General features: G+C 42.3%; 1 protein-coding gene across 6 annotated transcripts in view; it reads left to right on the forward strand.

The window, feature by feature from the left end:
• Positions 1 to 1,094: 1,094 nt before the first annotated feature.
• l(2)k05819 (transmembrane protein 94-like protein l(2)k05819) overlaps positions 1,095 to 18,431 on the forward strand; it is a 420,286-nt gene continuing 402,949 nt past the window's right edge. For 3 of the 6 annotated variants that reach the window (XM_068379935.1, XM_068379940.1, XM_068379952.1), the window contains exons 1-2: positions 1,096 to 1,334; positions 16,506 to 16,612. In XM_068379935.1, coding sequence (XP_068236036.1) covers positions 16,509 to 16,612 — 104 coding nt within the window. In that variant the 5' untranslated portion in view covers positions 1,096 to 1,334; positions 16,506 to 16,508. Of the gene's footprint in view, positions 1,335 to 16,505; positions 16,613 to 18,431 lie in introns of all 6 variants that reach the window. The other 3 variants (XM_068379965.1, XM_068379945.1, XM_068379957.1) reach the window with 3 other exon arrangements.

An 18,431-nucleotide genomic window follows, 5' to 3' on the forward strand; every position in this document is an offset into this window, starting at 1 on the left:
AATAGTTTATATATGACATATCTGTTTTTGACGTTGTTAATAGTTTATATATGACATATCTGTTTTTGACGTTGTTAATAGTTTATTTAGGACAAATCTGTTTTGACGTTGTTACTGTTTTTAGAATTATTTATTGTTAATTTATTCTCATCATTTATTTATTTCCTTATTTCCTTTCCCTATTGGAGCCCTTGGGCTTATAGCATCTTGCTTTTCCAACTAGGGTTGTAGCTTTTAGTAATATATATATATATATATATATATATATATATATATATATATATATATATATATATGATTCTAAATGTATTTGTTGTTCCCATAGTTATGTGAAACTTTACTGTCCCCTTTTCCCAGTATCCTTAGTACTTCATAGCTAGTCTAGTTATGCATTTACAGTAAACCATTTGGAATGCGGTATTTGTTAATGTCTTTATGATGGATGGGTCAGGCTGATTTGGTATTTGATGCTGGTAGCGTAGGGTGGGGTGGGGTGGGAGGGTTTGATGATAAGACGTTCGGGTTATTGACCTTTTCATTACAAAAGAACTTTTCTATGTGGTGGAAGCCAACTGCAGTAGAAATGTGATATCTTATTTATACTTTTGAATAAAAGCTTTTATAAAGTCACAAAAATAACCGGTGTTAAAATAGTTCATTAGGATTTTTGTAGCAGCTAATTGACTACTGAAGAGATTGCCTGTAGTCTGTGTACGAATACTAAATACTCGTAGCTCTATTACCTACGTTTGAAGTTCGGCGTTGTACGTTTAAAAGATAATTCATAGAAATATGGCGTTTACCAGTAACAAAAGCTAAAGTATCTTGCACCTGAATATCCTCAAATGTTAAACTGACACACTATTTCAACTGAATAATTGCATAATAGATATTTCTCTTTCAAAATCCATGAACCATTGTGGGCGCATTCTTAGAACTACTCTATGGGCATTTCATGTTGATTTAGATTTATTTTGTGCATTTTGCTCATAATTTCAGTATAAAAATATATACGATAATGGCCTGAATTGAATTCTAAACTACACTAAACTGTTTGCAATATAATTAAGAATCTAGATCTGTGAGCTGTAGTCGCGCAATATCAAAATGATAAAGCAAACCTAAAATATCTTGACTCTATGCTAACAAAAGGCGCTCCGTTACTGTTGTAAACAGCTGATAAAGAGTAAATATCAACACCTTTCGGTAACTTGACGTAAATCAATTAAATCTTTTAATTTCATTAAAGAGTGCTGTGAATGGCGAGAACATGACCTGAAATCTTGGTTATCAGCTGATTAAAGGTGTCTGTGTGATTGGAAGGAGCACGAAGTGTAAGTGTCTTTTACATCGTTTAAATAGGGTAGGACCAATAGTAAGATATACAGGTATTGTACTGTATTACAGGGTAATGTAACCTAGGGAAAAAAATTACTTTTTTTCTAGATAGTGGTTGGATTATTTTATTAATTTTTATTTATTCCACAGAACTCCCTATTGGAACAGTATGCGATTAGTATAGTGTATACCGGTAGCGTATGTAGACCTACTGCATACAAATACCGGTAAAATTGTATTTACGGACGGGGAAACATTTCGAACAGTAAATATATGATTTCCTGTATTATATAACGTGATTTAACCGAGTTTGACCTTCATTTCAATCGCAAACAAACAGAACAACCAGTTCGACTAACTTTGTTCACCACTACACACTCACTAAAAATGGCAATTGAAATAAGTCAAATTCGTTAAATCACAATATTTACTTCAAGAGAACATATTTTCTGCTCAAAATGTTTTACCCTGAATATAATGATTCTTGTTCAGCCGTGGCTCGCTTCGCTTGCCGAAAAATAAAACATCAAGCTCCGTATGTACTGGCAAGCGGTATTGTTGAGCTGCGCACGCTAACATCAATATAACTTTAATATCAATGTGCATTCACTAACCAAGTATTAGCCTTAAAGTAAAAAATAATGACTTACTTTATGATTAGGACGTCGAAGGCTAGGGATCATCGGGGTAATTTTCATGAAACTTCCCTGCGGCTTCTAAGTACGGATAACTACAAATATTACACGTTTGTATAGGAAGTTCCATAATAGCACGAAAGGAGTAGAATTCAAACAAAGGCTTAACACGGATAAAGGCTTTAGAGGGAAAAATGCTTGGGAAGGGACTGATGCGAGCTTTTGAAGAGATAAGGAAAGGGGGTGGGGAAATATTAACCCCCCTGTGGAAACTCTCCATTCGTACGGGTACGTGATTTGTCTGCGGAAACAGAGCGGAGTCTACAAAGTAAACATGAATGAATTTGCATGTGAAACTTGTTCAGAGCAAGTATTTATGTGAAAACTGGTTGTGATAAGGTAATAACAACAGGTATGAAGGAAAAATAGTAAGTTAAAAGGAAATAAATAATAAATACTATTTAATGGTAATAAATTGAAATGCTGTAATAAGGGAGAAAACGGTTGAAAGGGGTATGGAAACAAAGAGAAATATACAAGAGGGTATAGGATCAACGAATAGATAACAATGTTATCAGAGGGGTCGAGACTCGTAATATACTTGAATAACTAGGGTAAAAAATATCTCAACACACAGCTTATGTAGGCTGCAGACCTTGCATAGCAGGGTTTAGCGAGGTGTAGGGACACCTTATATTTGGTACCAACATATTCAGTATAAGTAGCCCCCGGGTAAAAGCCAAAAAGCCCAATTGGCATAGACATCCACCCTCCTAATGGGTAAGTCACCCCGGTATTTGTTTACAAGTGCACGCTTTCCATTTATTCCAAGATTATACAGTCCTGCAGGTCTCCTCTTTTTGTACAGTAATTGGGAGGTTCTTTAAATGCTAGGAAAGAAAAAAGTAGCAAGATATGTTGCAAGAGGGAGGGGGAGGGGTTGGTGGATGAGGTACTAAGCGACCAGGAACCGACATCGTCAACATAGTCAACCAAAGAAAGTTTGTGACGTCAGCGTACATTTGTTATACAGTGGTACCTCTAGATACGAATTTAATCCGTTCCACAACATACTTCGGGTGTAGAAAATGTTCGGTTGTAGAAACGAATTTTCCCATAAGAATACATTGAAATAGGATTAATCCGTGGTTGAGCCCAAAAACCTATGATAACTCCTTAATAAATTACTACACATAATTACACATGACAATAATGCACGCTAAATTAGATAATAGACATGTAAAAAAGAATAATTATAAAGAAATAATAAATAAGAAACTGGTTTTTAGCGTCACTTTACCTTAGAAAGTCCAGCGTCAGGTGTCGGTCTTGCTATGCAGAGAGGAGACGGACGGGCGGCGAGGAGGTAGAGAGGGTGACTACGATAAACGTACACTACCGTAACTTACAGTGAACCCTCGCTACTTCGCGGTTCGACCATCGCGGATTCACCACTTCGCGGATTTTTTCCATAACCCATATATATACAGTAATATATATATATATGTATGCATGTATTTATGTATATATGTAGGTATGTATATGTGTATACATATAAATATATATATATATACACACACACACACACACACATATATATATATATATACATATATATATATATATATATATATATATATATATATATATATATATATATATATATATATATATATATATATATATATATATATCTAAAGTAGGAAGATGTGATGTAGTTCTAAGGGAAAAGTATGGGAAATATGTCTGGGTAATAAGCAAAGCTCTACCTCCAGTTTGTTTCTACATTATGATCAGATATAAATGTAAACAAAACATTGGTTGCCATTTTTTATCGTGCTTTTTAGCATGTTTAGGAAATGCATGATATAAAATCACCTTTAATATTTGTGCCTGTTTTAGTTTAGGGTACTGTAGTACATGCATTAAGTGTTCTGTACATTAAAGGGTAGTTTGTTAACAGTACTACGTACAAGGGAAGGTGTTAAAAGTCTGAATATACATGTTGAATAAATAGGTAAATATGGTGTCACTACTTCGCGGATTTTCACCTATCGCGGCCGCGACTGGAACCTATCTACCGCGATAAACGAGGGTTCACTGTATTCTAACTTACACTAAGTGAACTTTAACCTAACGTAGCTTATTTTTTTTTTTTATATATTTTATATTTTTTTTTTACATTTTCTTTTTTTCTTTTTGATGATTAATTTTAATCACTTTCACTCTACACTTGAAATTGATTGAATTTTTATCTCTTCAATCTTTGCCGTTTTCTTTGTTTCACTTTCTTTCGCTTCACTCTTTGCCGTTTTCTTTGAACCACTTCCTTCCTCTTCATCACGAGTTCGCTTCGTAGTTTTTTTAAAGAAGCTATCGATAGAAAGTTGCTTGGTACAGCTTTTCAGAATGTTTCAAAAATAAGTTAGGGAAACATTATCGAACTGCGCAACTACACGACAAACCTGCAATTTTTTTGAATGGTATTTGTCGATGAAGTCGACCACGTCTTGATATTTTCCTAACACCTCTTTTATTTGCGCCGAACCTAACACATGTTCTACCTCCTCGATCCCTTCCTTGTCATCACTCATGTGCTCAGACATAGCACGGAGTTCCTTGAGCTCCTCTGTAGTAAGTTCGTCATGATGTTCTTTTGCAAGTTCACTCACGCGGACGCCACGCTCATACTTTTCAATAATTCCTTGCTTTACTTCTAAAGAAAGCATTTCCTTATTCCTTTTCTCACCACTACCACTTGCGAAACTAAGCCTTTTAGGACCCATGATTTACGTAAAATACCGTAAAAGGATGAACGTAAAAAATCACAATTAAAACACAGTTAATAGCAGAATGCACAGGGCACAACCACACGAAGCCGACGAGAACAGAGGAATGTCCCAAGCCACGCTAATTGAGGGTCCCTCCGAGGTAGAAATTCTGCCTTCTATCGGTGAAAATAAAAAATACATCCGGCGCTATGAGTATCATCTACGTGTACGGGTATGTTTTACTTCGGGTGTCGAAAAAAAAATCGGGTGTAGAGTAGGAACGTGTTCGAATTGCACTTCGCGTGTCGAAAAATTCGGATACAACCGGTACGATGAAAATTGCTTACTTCATGTGTCGAAATAAAATTCGGGTGAAGAGTCGAAAAATTGCTCGAATTTTACTTCGGGTGTTGGAAAATTCGGATGTAGATACGTTCGTGTGTAGAGGTTCCACTGTATATTAAAAATAGATACTAAATTAAAAATGGAGTACTGTAATTATACTCAAAAGTATCACTATTTGTGAAATGTATATTGTATATTTGGTAAATATTTTACATAAATCATATTAAAGTGTATTTGTTCCGTAACTGACATACAAACCACGCTATTTAATAGGGGTATTACTTTTGGTGTAGCTGAAATGATGAGCCATTAGAATTTAACGAGGGTTTACTACCCACACCGCTAGTTACTGGGGTAGGGGAGGGTAGCTTGCTAACCCCTCCCCCCCTCCCCCCTCACACACACCTGTGCTTGAGCTCACTTTGCTCTCGGCTCGGATGGTAGACGGACGTGTCCTCTCTCATCCTCGTCTCTCTCTTGGCAGCCATTAATGCATTTTTGCTTTTTCTTTGACAGGTTTGTGTGTGAAGTTGGCCTCTGCGATTATGCACACCTGTCCTGGATTACCCGACCGCCCCTGCGGAACATTCATGTCGGCGGTTGAGACAGACCCTCACACCCTTTGCCCTTACTGTAGAGGCCAACGGTGTGATAGTAATAATAAGTGTGGTGAGTGTAGGGAGTGGTCTACCTCCCAGTGGGAGAGGTTTTCTCGGCGATGTAAGAAGAAGTCCAGGCGGGATATTTCTCCTTCGAAGGTTTCTTTGAAAGGAGAAAAACCCAAGGACTCTTCTTCCGTTGCCCAAACCTCCTCCGAAGCTCCCACTCGATCGGTCTCTTTCGAGAGACGGTCGAGTGGTAGTGTAGACCGTGGTTCTGTTTTCCAAACTCGGGGTTCGAGAGATGGCGTTGCCTCCACTTGCGAGGCAGCCCCACCTCTCCCCCCCCCCCCCCCCCAGGGGAGGATGTGTCATTAAGGGGACCGTCCGCCATGTCCGCCATTTTTTTTCCTAATGATCCAAATTACACAATTTCTATATATGTTTTAGACACATATAATACCTTCATCATATAAAAATTTCAAGTCATTTGATCAAAAACTTTTGGATTTATGAGCAAAAATCATGATTTTAAAAAAATATTTAGGTACATTTTTCCCCACTACTATAATACCAATTGTATTGAAACTTATACCACAAAAACTACTCTAACAACCGAACAATTCTGTCAGTCAGAATTTTGATTTTCCTTTCTGTTTTTTTTTAATGAATTTTTATTTTTTTTTCCTCGTCTAGACGGAAAATAATCGTGAAAAAAAATGTAAAACGAAAATCAAAATTTTGTCTGACAGAATTGTGGAATTTTTATTCTTCTTTTCAACGATATCTTTTTCTCTAATATCGAACAACAAATAAGTGAGAAAAATGTACCTAAGTGGGAATAAGTATGTTTTTGAGTTATGAGCTCCCAAAGATTTGCAGCAAGCTTTCGCTTCTTTTCTAAAAGAAATCAAGATAATATTATTATGATAACTTTTATTGTTCATTCCTACATAAATGCACCCTAAAGGAGGTATTTGAACCCTCAGTTTACTATTCCTATGTTATGAGTTGCCAGTGATCTCTAATTGTTGCCAGTGTTTTAGTTAGCAGGTTTCAGCATTGTACTCTTATCCATGTTTCCCTCTTTCTTGGTTCTTTTTTCTTGTTCTCCACTTACTTTTTGTTCTTTCTATCACCTTATGTAACATTGGCATTGCTATAAAATTCCAGAGGACGTTGTGAAAGCACAATCAACATACGAACTTCAAGTAAATAAACACATGCATTATAATTTCTATATGTCTTTGGAAACTTTGTGATTTTTTCGTAGCAGGTAGTTTTCATTCACCTACCCTCTACCAATGCCTTTCATTTCTGCCAGAGGTACGAGATTTCGAAACATGAGAGAGAGAGAGAGAGAGAGAGAGAGAGAGAGAGAGAGAGAGAGAGAGAGAGAGAGAGAGAGAGAGTTGAACATTGTTATTATAGTATTTGTATAAATGGGAGTTTATAACAATTGGAGAGAGAGAGAGAGAGAGAGAGAGAGAGAGAGAGAGAGAGAGAGAGAGAGAGAGAGAGAGAGAATACAAGTATTTGTATAAATAGCAGGGGTATATAATTCGAGAGAGAGAGAGAGAGAGAGAGAGAGAGAGAGAGAGAGAGAGAGAGAGAGAGAGAGAGAGAGAGAGAATAAGTATATTTTACAAGGGTATACGAACAAATGAAAAAGAGATTCATTCTATTATCTAATAAAAGGATGTACAGAGAGAGAGAGAGAGAGAGAGAGAGAGAGAGAGAGAGAGAGAGAGAGAGAGAGAGAGAGAGAGAGAGAAGTACTTTTTACAAGGGTATACGTACAAATGAAAAAGATTCATCCTATTATAAAATAAGATGATAGAGAGAGAGAGAGAGAGAGAGAGAGAGAGAGAGAGAATAAGAATTTTTGCAAGGATATACGAACAAATGAAAAAAGAGATTCATTCTATTATCTAATAAAAGGATGTACAGAGAGAGAGAGAGAGAGAGAGAGAGAGAGAGAGAGAGAGAGAGAGAGAGAGAGAGAGAGAGAGAATACAAGTATTTGTATAAATAGCAGGGGTATATAATTCGAGAGAGAGAGAGAGAGAGAGAGAGAGAGAGAGAGAGAGAGAGAGAGAGAATACAAGTATTTGTATAAATAGCAGGGGTATATAATTCGAGAGAGAGAGAGAGAGAGAGAGAGAGAGAGAGAGAGAGAGAGAGAGAGAGAGAACTACGCATCTGTCACTCAGTCTTGCAGACGACGCCATAAGGATGACGTCATCATTTAAATACCGCTATTTTCATTGTTTGGAAAAATTATTGACTATTTGTTCTTTCTACAACCTTAGGTAACATTGGCCTTGCTATAATGTTCCCGAGGGCGTTGTGGAAACACAATGTACATACGAACTTCAAGTAAACAAACGCATACATTATAACTTCTATACATCTTTGGCATCTTTGGCTTCTGTTTTCTTGTTCTCCACTTACTTTTTGTTCTTTCTATCACCTTATGTAACATTGGCATTGCTATAAAATTCCAGAGGACGTTGTGAAAGCACAATCAACATACAAACTTCAAGTAAATAAACACATGCATTATAATTTCTACATGTCTTTGGAGACTTTGTGATGTGTTCGTAGGTGGTAGTTTTCATTCACCTAACCCTCTACCAATGTCTTTCATTTCTGCCAGAGGTACGAGATTTCGAAACATGAGAGAGAGAGAGAGAGAGAGAGAGAGAGAGAGAGAGAGAGAGAGAGAGAGAGAGAGAGTTGAACATTGTTATTATAGTATTTGTATAAATGGGAGTTTTAAATAATTCGAGAGAGAGAGAGAGAGAGAGAGAGAGAGAGAGAGAGAGAGAGAGAGAGAGAGAGAGAGAGAGAGAATAAAAGTATTTGTATAAATGGCAGTGGTAAATAATTCGAGAGAGGGAGAGAGAGAGAGAGAAACTGCGCACCTGTCTAACTCAGTCAGGCAGACGATGCCATAAGGATGACGTCATCATATAAAGACCGCTATTTTCATTGTTTGGAAAAATTATTGACTATTTGTTCTTTCTACAACCTTAGGTAACATTGGCCTTGCTATAATGTTCCCGAAGGCGTTGTGGAAACACAATGTACATACGAACTTCAAGTAAACATAGGCATACATTATAACTTCTATACATCTTTGGCAACTTTGGCTTCTGTTATTGTAGTAGACTTCGTTCATCTACACTCTACAAATGCCTTCCATTTCTGCCAGACGTACGATAGATCGAAATATAAGTGAAAAATCGCTATATATATGCAAAATTACACACAAAGACGATTTTGTCAAACTAAGTCATGCAGACGACACAGTAGGGATGACGTCATCATTTAAAAACCTCTATATCTTCGTTATTTGTAAAAATAATGGGTTGAAACTTCTGGAGAGCATGTACGATATGTTTCTCTATACAGAGAGACAATAAAACGATTTTTGAATTTTTCAAGTTGGTATGCCAAAATACCAACCCGGACGGTCCCCTTAACTGATTTATTTCAGCTTTGGTCTTCCTTGGGCCTCGAGGGTTCGCCCTCCAAGGAAGCGTGCCATCAGTCTCCCGCGTGCGACCCCGGGTATTCTCCATTGCGCGAGCACCATTATGCACCCCCGCGCGAGGGTCAATACCCTCCCGCGCGCGAGGCTGCTTGACAGCGCATGGCAAGGTCGCCATCGCCGCATTCCCCTCCCTGCAAGTGCAGAACAGCGCGCCCTGCGGCGGAAGGGAAGCATCCAGAAAGGTCCAGGAACCCTGTTTCTTCTTTTCAGGCGAACCCCCCTATGGAAACTCCTCCCAGAGATCCGTTGATCCCTGTCCCTCCAGAGGGAGTGTCTGACAGCGCAGCTATCAGTCAACAGCCATGGTTCGGTGCGCTAATCAGAGCAGTTACACAGGCTGTCAAGCCTGTTCTCTCAGAGTTGGGGCACAGATCCTTGGCTGTCTCTACTCCTCTGAAGAGAAAAAGAGGAGTTTCAGACGCGGTGACTTCTCCAAGAGCTAAGTTGTCTCCTCGTAAGCCTTCGAGGCGAGCTCCTTCACCCCCCCAGACTGTTTCTCCTTCCCTGTCGGACGAGGATTTCCCGTCCTCGGGAGTCACGTGAGGTGGAACATTCCCTCATCGCACCAATGAGGGAAACCCCACCTCGCGTTGAAAAGTCTTCCCGGGTAGGGGCGGAGTTCAAGAACTTGCCTCCATCCATGTTAGAGTCCTACATCCTTCCCAGGAAGGAGTCGAAGGACTCGAAGACAGTGCCAAAATCCTCGTCAAGGCTTAGAACGGAGCCAGCTAGTCTCTCGGAGAACGTCCGCGAATCTCCCCAAGAAGAGCCTTTGGGGACAGGAGACTTCGCTGCAAGTCCGACATCCAGAGGAGAACTACAAGAGTCAGAGCATGCATTTTGGCAGGTCCTGACTCTTATGAGGGCTCTCACTGGGTTTGCCGACCCAGAGATGCCCCCTCGAGAGGGCAAAGACACGGTCTTGGACCTCGTATTTGGCACTCAAAAACCTTCCAAGGCCAGTGCTGCTCTGCCCTGGTCTTAGGGGGTTAAGAGTACCAGGGACAAGATCTCTGTCCAGCTCTCTTGAGTTGGCTTCCTCCAACCGTTCCAGTGCCGGCAACAAGCTTCTCCCACCTCCTCACGTACAGCAGAGGAGGTACTTCGAGATCTTGGAGGAGCTTTGTTTAGCTCTTCCTCTCCACCATTCTTTGGAAGAGCTTACCAGGGGAGTCCCTCTTGAGAGACTCTCCAACCGGCAGGTCTCGTTCTCGGCAACCGTGATCCTTAACCAGGAGAAGGTTGCGAAGTGTGCTATGCAAGCCACTTCGTGGCTGGATATCTGGTTAGGGACCTTAGGTATCCTGATACACTCTGAGGATTTCTCCAAAGAACGTACCAGGAAAGCTATGGAGACGTTCCTCCTCTCAGGCACTCGCACCATCGAGTTTCTGGCCCACCAAGTCTCAAACTTGTGGGCGAATACCATCCTGAAACGTCGGGATGCGGTGGCTGAGAGGTTCCATTAGTAGGTCCCTAGCACCAAGGTAAATAGGCTCAGGAATTCTTCCTTAGAAGGAACAAACTTGTTTAAGCCTAAGGATGTGGAACAGGCTGCTGAGAGGTGGAGGAAGTCCCACCAAGACTCCCTCCTGCATAGGGCTTTGACATCCAAGCCCTATAGACCTCCAGCACCCCAGCAGTCCCGTCCTACCAAGACCACGAAACCGACAGTAGCAGCGGAGACAGTGGACAGGAAGGCAAAAAGTTCTCCAGGGGAGGTAAAAATCCTAGAGGGAGCAGCCGAGGCCGCAAACGCTAGGATTGGCAGTCCCCCTGCATGTCCACCATTAGGGGGATGCCTACAAAGTTGCGCAGACAGGTGGCAGCAACTCGGGGCCGATTCCTGGACGATTTCCGTAATCAGTCAGGGATATCGCGTATCGTTCACAACATCTTTTACCTCCCCTGATGACGAATCCAGTGTCGTTGAGCTCCCTTGCCATGGGATCAGCAAGGGGGCAAGCCCTTCGGGCAGAAGTCCAGGCCCTGTTGAAGAAGGGCGCTCTCCAAGAGGTTCTCGACGGCTCCCCAGGCTTCTTCAGTCGACTCTTTCTTGTAAAGAAGTCGTCTGGAGGCTGGAGACCAGTCATCGACCTCTCGGCTCTGAACAAGTTTGTCAAGCAAACTCCATTCAGCATGGAGACTGCAGACACGGTCAGACTAGCAGTGAGACCTCAAGACTTCATGTGTACACTGGATCTGAAGGACGCGTACTTCCAGATCCCAGTCCATCCGTCTTTAAGGAAGTACTTAAGATTCAGCGTAGACAACAAGGAATACCAGTTCAAAGTGCTGTGTTTCGGTCTCTCTACAGCACCGCAGGTTTTCACCAGAGTGTTCACCCTAATATCTTCGTAGGCACACAGGATCGGCATCCGTCTCCTCCGTTATCTGGACGACTGGGTGATCCTAGCAGACTCGGTGTCATCCCTTCTTCAACACTGGGACAAGGTTCTGGGACTTTGCCAGGATCTGGGGATCATGGTAAATCTCGAGAAGTCCTCTCTGCTTCCCACCCAAAGACTGGTATACCTAGGCATGATCATAGGCACCAATCTCCACAAAGCCTTCCCATCAGACGACAGGATAGCAAGGCTGAGGAAGGTCGCAAGCCCTTTTCTCAGACGAGAAGAACTTCCAGCCCAATCATGGTTACGTCTCCTCGGTCACCTTTCATCTTTGGCTCGTCTAGTTCCCAACGGTCGCCTCAGGCTGAGATCCCTCCAGTGGTGGCTCAAGTCCCGGTGGAATCAAGGTTACGATTCCCCAGACGTCATGATCCCTATGGGACCTGCAGAACGGACGGACCTCTAGTGGTGGGTGACAGACAAGAACCTACGAAGAGGAGTGGATCTTCTCGTCCTCCCCCCGGATTTGATGCTGTTTTCGGACGCCTCAAAGAAAGGGTGGGGGATCCACATTCTGCATCACAGGACCTCAGGCCTGTGGTCAGAATCAGAAAAGTGCCTCCATATAAATCTTCTAGAGATGAAGGCCGTCTTCCTGACCCTTCAACAGTTCCAACAATACCTGGCGGGTCACTCTGTGGTGGTGATGAGCGACAACACCACAGTAGTGGCTTACATCAACAAGCAAGGAGGTACCTTTTCAAAGCAGCTATCCCATCTCGCAGTAGAGATACTGAGATGGACCGAAGTCCACTCGATTCCACTATCGGCTGGCTTCATTCCAGGCAAGAGGAATGTACTCACTGACAATCTGACCAGAACGTCTCAGATAGTGAGTACCGACTAGTCTTTGGATCATCTAGTAGCCAACAAAGTCCTGACTTTGTGGGGTTCTCTGACAGCTCTGAACTTCAAGCTTCCGCTGTACTGCTCCCCAGTCCCGGATCCCAAGGCTTTCTGGCAAGATGCCTTCCAACAACGGTGGGACAACATCGACGTTTACGCCTTTCCCTCGTTCTGTCTGATGAGGAGGGTGCTCAACAAGACCAGAACATCGGTCAATCTTTTGATGACCCTCATAGCTCCGCTATGGCATCACGCGGTATGGTTTCCGGACCTTCTGCAACTTCTAACAGAGTTACCGAGAGAGCTCCCTCCACGACACAATCTACTCAGACAACCACATGCCAACATCTTCCACAAAGCCGTAGCTTAGCTACGACTTCACGCCTGGAGACTATCCAGCATCTCCTCGCTGAGAGAGGATTTTCGCAGCAAGTTGCGGTCAGGATGTCTGGACATCTGCGAAAGTCATCCACAGCTGTCTACCAGGCAAAGTGGAAAGTCTTCTATGGTTGGTGTCGTGGAAGGGGTATCTCTCCACTCGATGCCACTATTCCAACAATAGCGGAGTTCCTCGTGCATTTGCGGGAAGAAATGCGCCTTTCAGTCTCGGCAGTGAAAGGCTATCGCTCAGCCTTAAGTCTAGCCTTCAGGCTAAAAGGAATGGACCTTTCTTTTTCGCTGGAACTTTCCCTACTCATACGAAGTTATGAACTTATTTAATTATGTACTGTACAGTACATGTATATTATATATAAGTATACTGTTGTACTGTGCTTACTATATTATTTTGTCACTAATTTTCAATAAGTATATAAAATTTTGATGTTTTTACCTGGGGTTTTGCATGCATTAGCTATTCTATTGCCTGCCATATGACATTTTCACCATACGATACCAACTGCGGAACGGATTAATGTCGTATGGCGGGGGTTTAGTGTACATCATTTGAAGTATTAAACAAAGGAACCAATCTGGTTTCAGCATTTTTACCATTTCCTAAATGCAGAATGAAAAGAAAAGATGATTAGGCATTTTTATCTACAAAGCATTGCCAAAAAACAAAATCCCAAGTTCTCAACAGGAGCAAAACATGTGTGCCATGGTTAATACATCCTCAGGACTTAGGAAATAGTTGTAGGGATAACATTCTTTGGTAGATATCTCCATAATCATTCATTGTTATCACACATTATACAAACCATTGTTCTTTACATAGGAATATTATAACGGCAAAACTGGAATATGAAAGTCAAGTTTTAACAAGGTTTCAATACCCAACTGTTAATTACTGATCCATTTGGGGGAGTCACCTCTCCCTCTTGTGCACTGACAAACCATTTTGATTTCAGCCGTTGATGAGCAAGCAAGGAGGTACTTTTTGCAGCCCCTATTCCATCTAGCAGTAGAAATACTGAGATGGGCCGAAGTCCACTCAGTCACGGTATCAGCCGCTTCATTCCTGGCAAGAGGAATGTGCTCGCCGACAATCTGAGCAGAGAAACTCAGACAGTGGGTACTGAATGGTCTTTGGACCATCTATTAGCCAACACAGTCCTGACTTTGTGGGGTTCTCCGACAGTGGGTCTGTTTGCAATGGCCCTGAACTTCAGACTCCTAGGCTCTCTGGGAAGATGCATTCCTACAACAGTGGGACAATATCAATGTTTACGCTTTTCCCCCATTCTGTCTGATGAGAAGACCACGCAACAAGGTCAGAACATCGGTCAACCTCTCAGTGACCCTCATAGCTCTGCTATGGCATCATGCGGAATGGTTTCCGGACCTTCTGCAGCTCATGACTGAGCCTCCAAGGGAACTTCCTCCTCGACACAATCTACTCAGACAACCACATGTCAACATCTACCACAAAGCCGTAGCTTCACTATGACTTCATGCCTAGAGACTATCCAGCTTCTTACTCAGAGAGGATTTTCACAACAAGTCGCGAAGAGGATGCCTGGATATCTGCAAAAATCTTCAGCAGCAGTCTACCAGGCAAAGTGGAACATCTTCTGTGGTTGGTGTCGTGGAAGGGGTATCAATCCACTTGATGCCACTATTCCAGCAATAGTGAAGTTCCTCGTGTATTTGCGGGAAGAAATGCGCCTCTCAGTTTCAGCAGTGAGAGGCTATCGCTCAACCTTGAGCCTCGCATTTAAATTGAAAGGAATGGACATCATCTCATCGCTAGAACTTTCCTTAGCCATACAGAGTTACGAACTTACCTGTCCTCAGTCGGAAGTGAAACCTCCCCCTTGGAACGTGGTTTAAGTTGTTCAGTCTCTAAAGAGGCCTCCCTACAAACCATTACGCTAGGCAACAGATCGCCACCTTACTTGGAAGACGGTGTTCCTACTCGCGTTGGCTTCAGCCAAACGAGTCGGTGAACTTCATAGTCTCTCTTATGACATCGCCCATCCAAGGGAATGGAGAGAGATAACGTTCAGCTTCGTCCCTGAGTTTGTTGCCAAGACTCAGAATCCAGGGGTTTCGGATCCTAGATACGATTCCTTCCGCATAACGAGTCTCCGCTCCGTAACTGACGATCCAGATCATTTGTTACTATGCCCAATAAGGAGTTTGAGGCTCTACCTCAAAAGAACAGCAGCAGCTCGCCCCCAAGTACCTTTGCTTTTCGTCAGCACTGGGAGAAACAAGAGGAGGATCACCAAGAACACCATCTCAGCATGGATTCGCAGAGTCATTGATCATGCTCTGAATCCAGATCCTCCTCCAACATGTTGACCCAGAGTTCACGATGTCAGGGCCATAGCTACGTCCCTGGCCTTAGAAAAAAACATACTACTCTGTGACGCAGGTTTTACAAGCAGGGTGTGAAGCATCAGACAACCTTCACAGTCCATTACCTACAAGACGTGACCCACAGGAGACTCGATACATTGTATATTGGTTTTGTGGTGGCTACACAACAGCTGGTGTAGTACCTCAATCTCCTTATTGGACAAGTAGCAGAAGGTTGAAGGCACTGTTACCCAGTTTTAGTCTGTGTGAATGAAAAGGAATGACTTGTTTTTTTTTTCTTCATTCTCCCCTTTCTTGGGGGAAAGCAGCATCCTGAGTTCTCTGTACAAGCTGGCCTCAACCACTGCAGGTAAACCATAGCTCCCTTGTGGATCTAGTATTGGGTCAGTGCTGTTAAGTTCCCATACCTAGCGAGGTGGTATTGGGAACGTCTTGGTCAACTCTGTTATTTCCTACAGACTCGGAATAGCTTATACTTTGACAGTCACATTGCTAGTAACTTGACGCACAGCTTGCGTAGGCCGCAGACCTTGCATAGGCCGCAGACCTTGCATAGGCCGCAGACCTTGCATAGCAAGGTTTGTAGAGGTGTTAAGGTCTCCTTATTTTTGTACTAACCTACATAATAAAGAAAACCCCCGTGTAAAGCCAAAAAGCCAGATTGGTAGGAAACCACCATCCTAATGGGTGAGTCACCACTATAGTTACGGGAAAAATTATAAGATTGGAAATAATTTGTATTTTTCCTAACGATATAAACCTTTAGCTATTCATACAAACTTACCCACCAACCCTGTCCCCCCAGAAGTCCTACCTCCAAACAAAGTGAAACGGGTGTGAGTGAGAGGGGTAGCTAGCTACCCTCCCTATCCTCGCTCACTAGCGGGATGGGTAATTAACTCTCGCTAAATTTTAATGGCTCCTCCTTTCAGCTTCAGAAATACAAATTACCTCCGAATTTGTCATGTTTGTATTATTAGGAAAAATATAAATTATTTCCAAATTTAAAATTTTTCAGCTACAATAGGCTACTGTATTGTATGCTGAAGTCATACTCCTATTAAAGGTATCAGGTTTGAATGGTTTGGAAAATTACTACTTAAATAAAATATTTACGATTTTTTGCGGGTAATGTTGCTGCTGAGTTGGCTACAGGGACAAAGCAATATGAACATCAGATGAGTATAGGAGTAAATTTTATTAGGATTTCATTTTTTACTTTTTTTTTGCATTTTCAGGAAATGGCCAGCAATGTGCAGGGGTTATCAACATATGAAGCCATTGGTCGTTTGTATGATGACATTGCCTATGCCTTAGATGATCACTTGAAAGCTGAAGCTGAAAAGTAAGTTATTTAATAATCATAAACAAATTGTTTCACCATTCTGGTGGTAATCTTTATTTTTGGGCTCAGGCCATGTCGTCCTGATGGAAGGTTCCTTCAAGTAGCTTCCTAGGGTATATTTGAGTACAGTGATATTCCCAGAGAATTTAACTTAAGGTCTCCAGAATTCTAACTCTTGGCGTGAATATCCTTAAAGTTTCCTTTAACGATATCGCATGATATCAGAGGACGTATTCTTGACCCGCCACATAGCAATCTTCACTCAGCATAGCGTTTACGCTTCGAGGGGGAAAGTGGCAAAATAAAAGAGGAGCCGTTATTAAGGTTCCCTTCCTCTGTTACTGTTTGAGTACCTAGATGGCGCCATCATCGCCGCCATCTATATTCCTTTATCTGTAGCGAACTCGCTCGGTGATTTTCCTGTTAGCTCTCTCGATATTTTGGATTTATCATGCAATCTCCAGCTTCTTCTGCCTCTGGAAAGTTGAGTATTTGATCTTTACGTTGTATAAATTTAGCTCTTGCCTTACAGTGAAGAATTAAGTCAAAATTAAGTTAATTTTTGGCAGAGCTATTGCCTGAACCGGAGGCGTCTTCGGCGCTGTCATTCGTAACGCATGAGTTATTTAGTTAGCCGGAACGACTTTCCCGGTATATTAGCATAAATGAAATTAGCTATTTAGTCTTCATTGCTAGGAATTAATTATATTATGCCGATAGTATCCGTTTTAGTTTCGGCGATTTAGGTAGCTGACCTTGTTTACGCTAGGCTTCCTAGCCTAGGCGTTCTAGTTTACTTTCATGCGTGATATAATAAGCATTCCTGGTGTTATTAGAATTAAATAAAGGGAATTTAGACATGTAAGGTATATCGATTGCATATGAATATTTCCTCTTCTAAGATAGTATACGAGAGAGTTTCGATGATTTAGGTAGTCGATTCTCACGGTCACTGAGCTAGTAGCCTAGTGGCTTTAGTATACTTTCATACATACTCCCTGGTTACCCTCGTGTATAGGGTAATCCCTCCTTCCCTCTGAGTGGAGCCTTAGGCTACAACCCTAGTCGGTCGTGCCTTGTTGTCATTCAGGCAGGACTAGGCTAGGTTTTTTCTGCCCCTTCCCTTAGCTGCAGATGGTAAGCTTGGGTTTAGGTCAGAACCTCAGATTACATAGTCGTGTGCCTGCAGCTGATCGGTAGGGTGAATAGTTATTCCCCTGTCGGTTTACGCTGTCAGCATAGGAGGTTAGACCTCCCTAGACTGTACTTAAAGGGGTCATATGATTTTACCCCCTTCTCCCTGTGGTCTAGTAGACTATTCCTGTGCTTGCAGACCCTAGGCTGAAGAATAGATATTCTTCTGCCACCTAGGATGGCGCCGGCACTGGAACTCTGTTTCTCTCTTGTTTAAGGGTGGCGGCTAGATGGCTGCCGGCCCCTTAACTGTATTGGCAGACCCTAGGCTGGAGAATAGATTCTCCTTCTGCCTAGGATGGCGCCGATACTGAAACAGAGCTTCCTTAGGGTGTGATAGGATTGGCATCCAGCCGGCTCCTTTCACACCTTATACAGGACCCTTTTCCCTCCCCCCCTCTGTCCTTTAGTGATGGCCTAGCCATCACAACCCTTTGGCCATCGTCCTGCAATCTCACCGCTTGCCGGCAGGTTGTAGGGCTGGCTCGGGCTTCTGCTTGTATGGCCTAATCGCTCAGCTTTCCCTTTTGGACAAAAGGCTCCGGGATAGCTGTGTCGGCGGGACCAGCTGCCGGCAAAAAATCCCTTTGCTATAGTGTTCTTCAGTCCTCTCTTGGACTGCCAT

Source organism: Palaemon carinicauda, chromosome 1, assembly GCF_036898095.1.
Source record: "Palaemon carinicauda isolate YSFRI2023 chromosome 1, ASM3689809v2, whole genome shotgun sequence".
Classification (NCBI taxonomy): domain Eukaryota; kingdom Metazoa; phylum Arthropoda; class Malacostraca; order Decapoda; family Palaemonidae; genus Palaemon; species Palaemon carinicauda.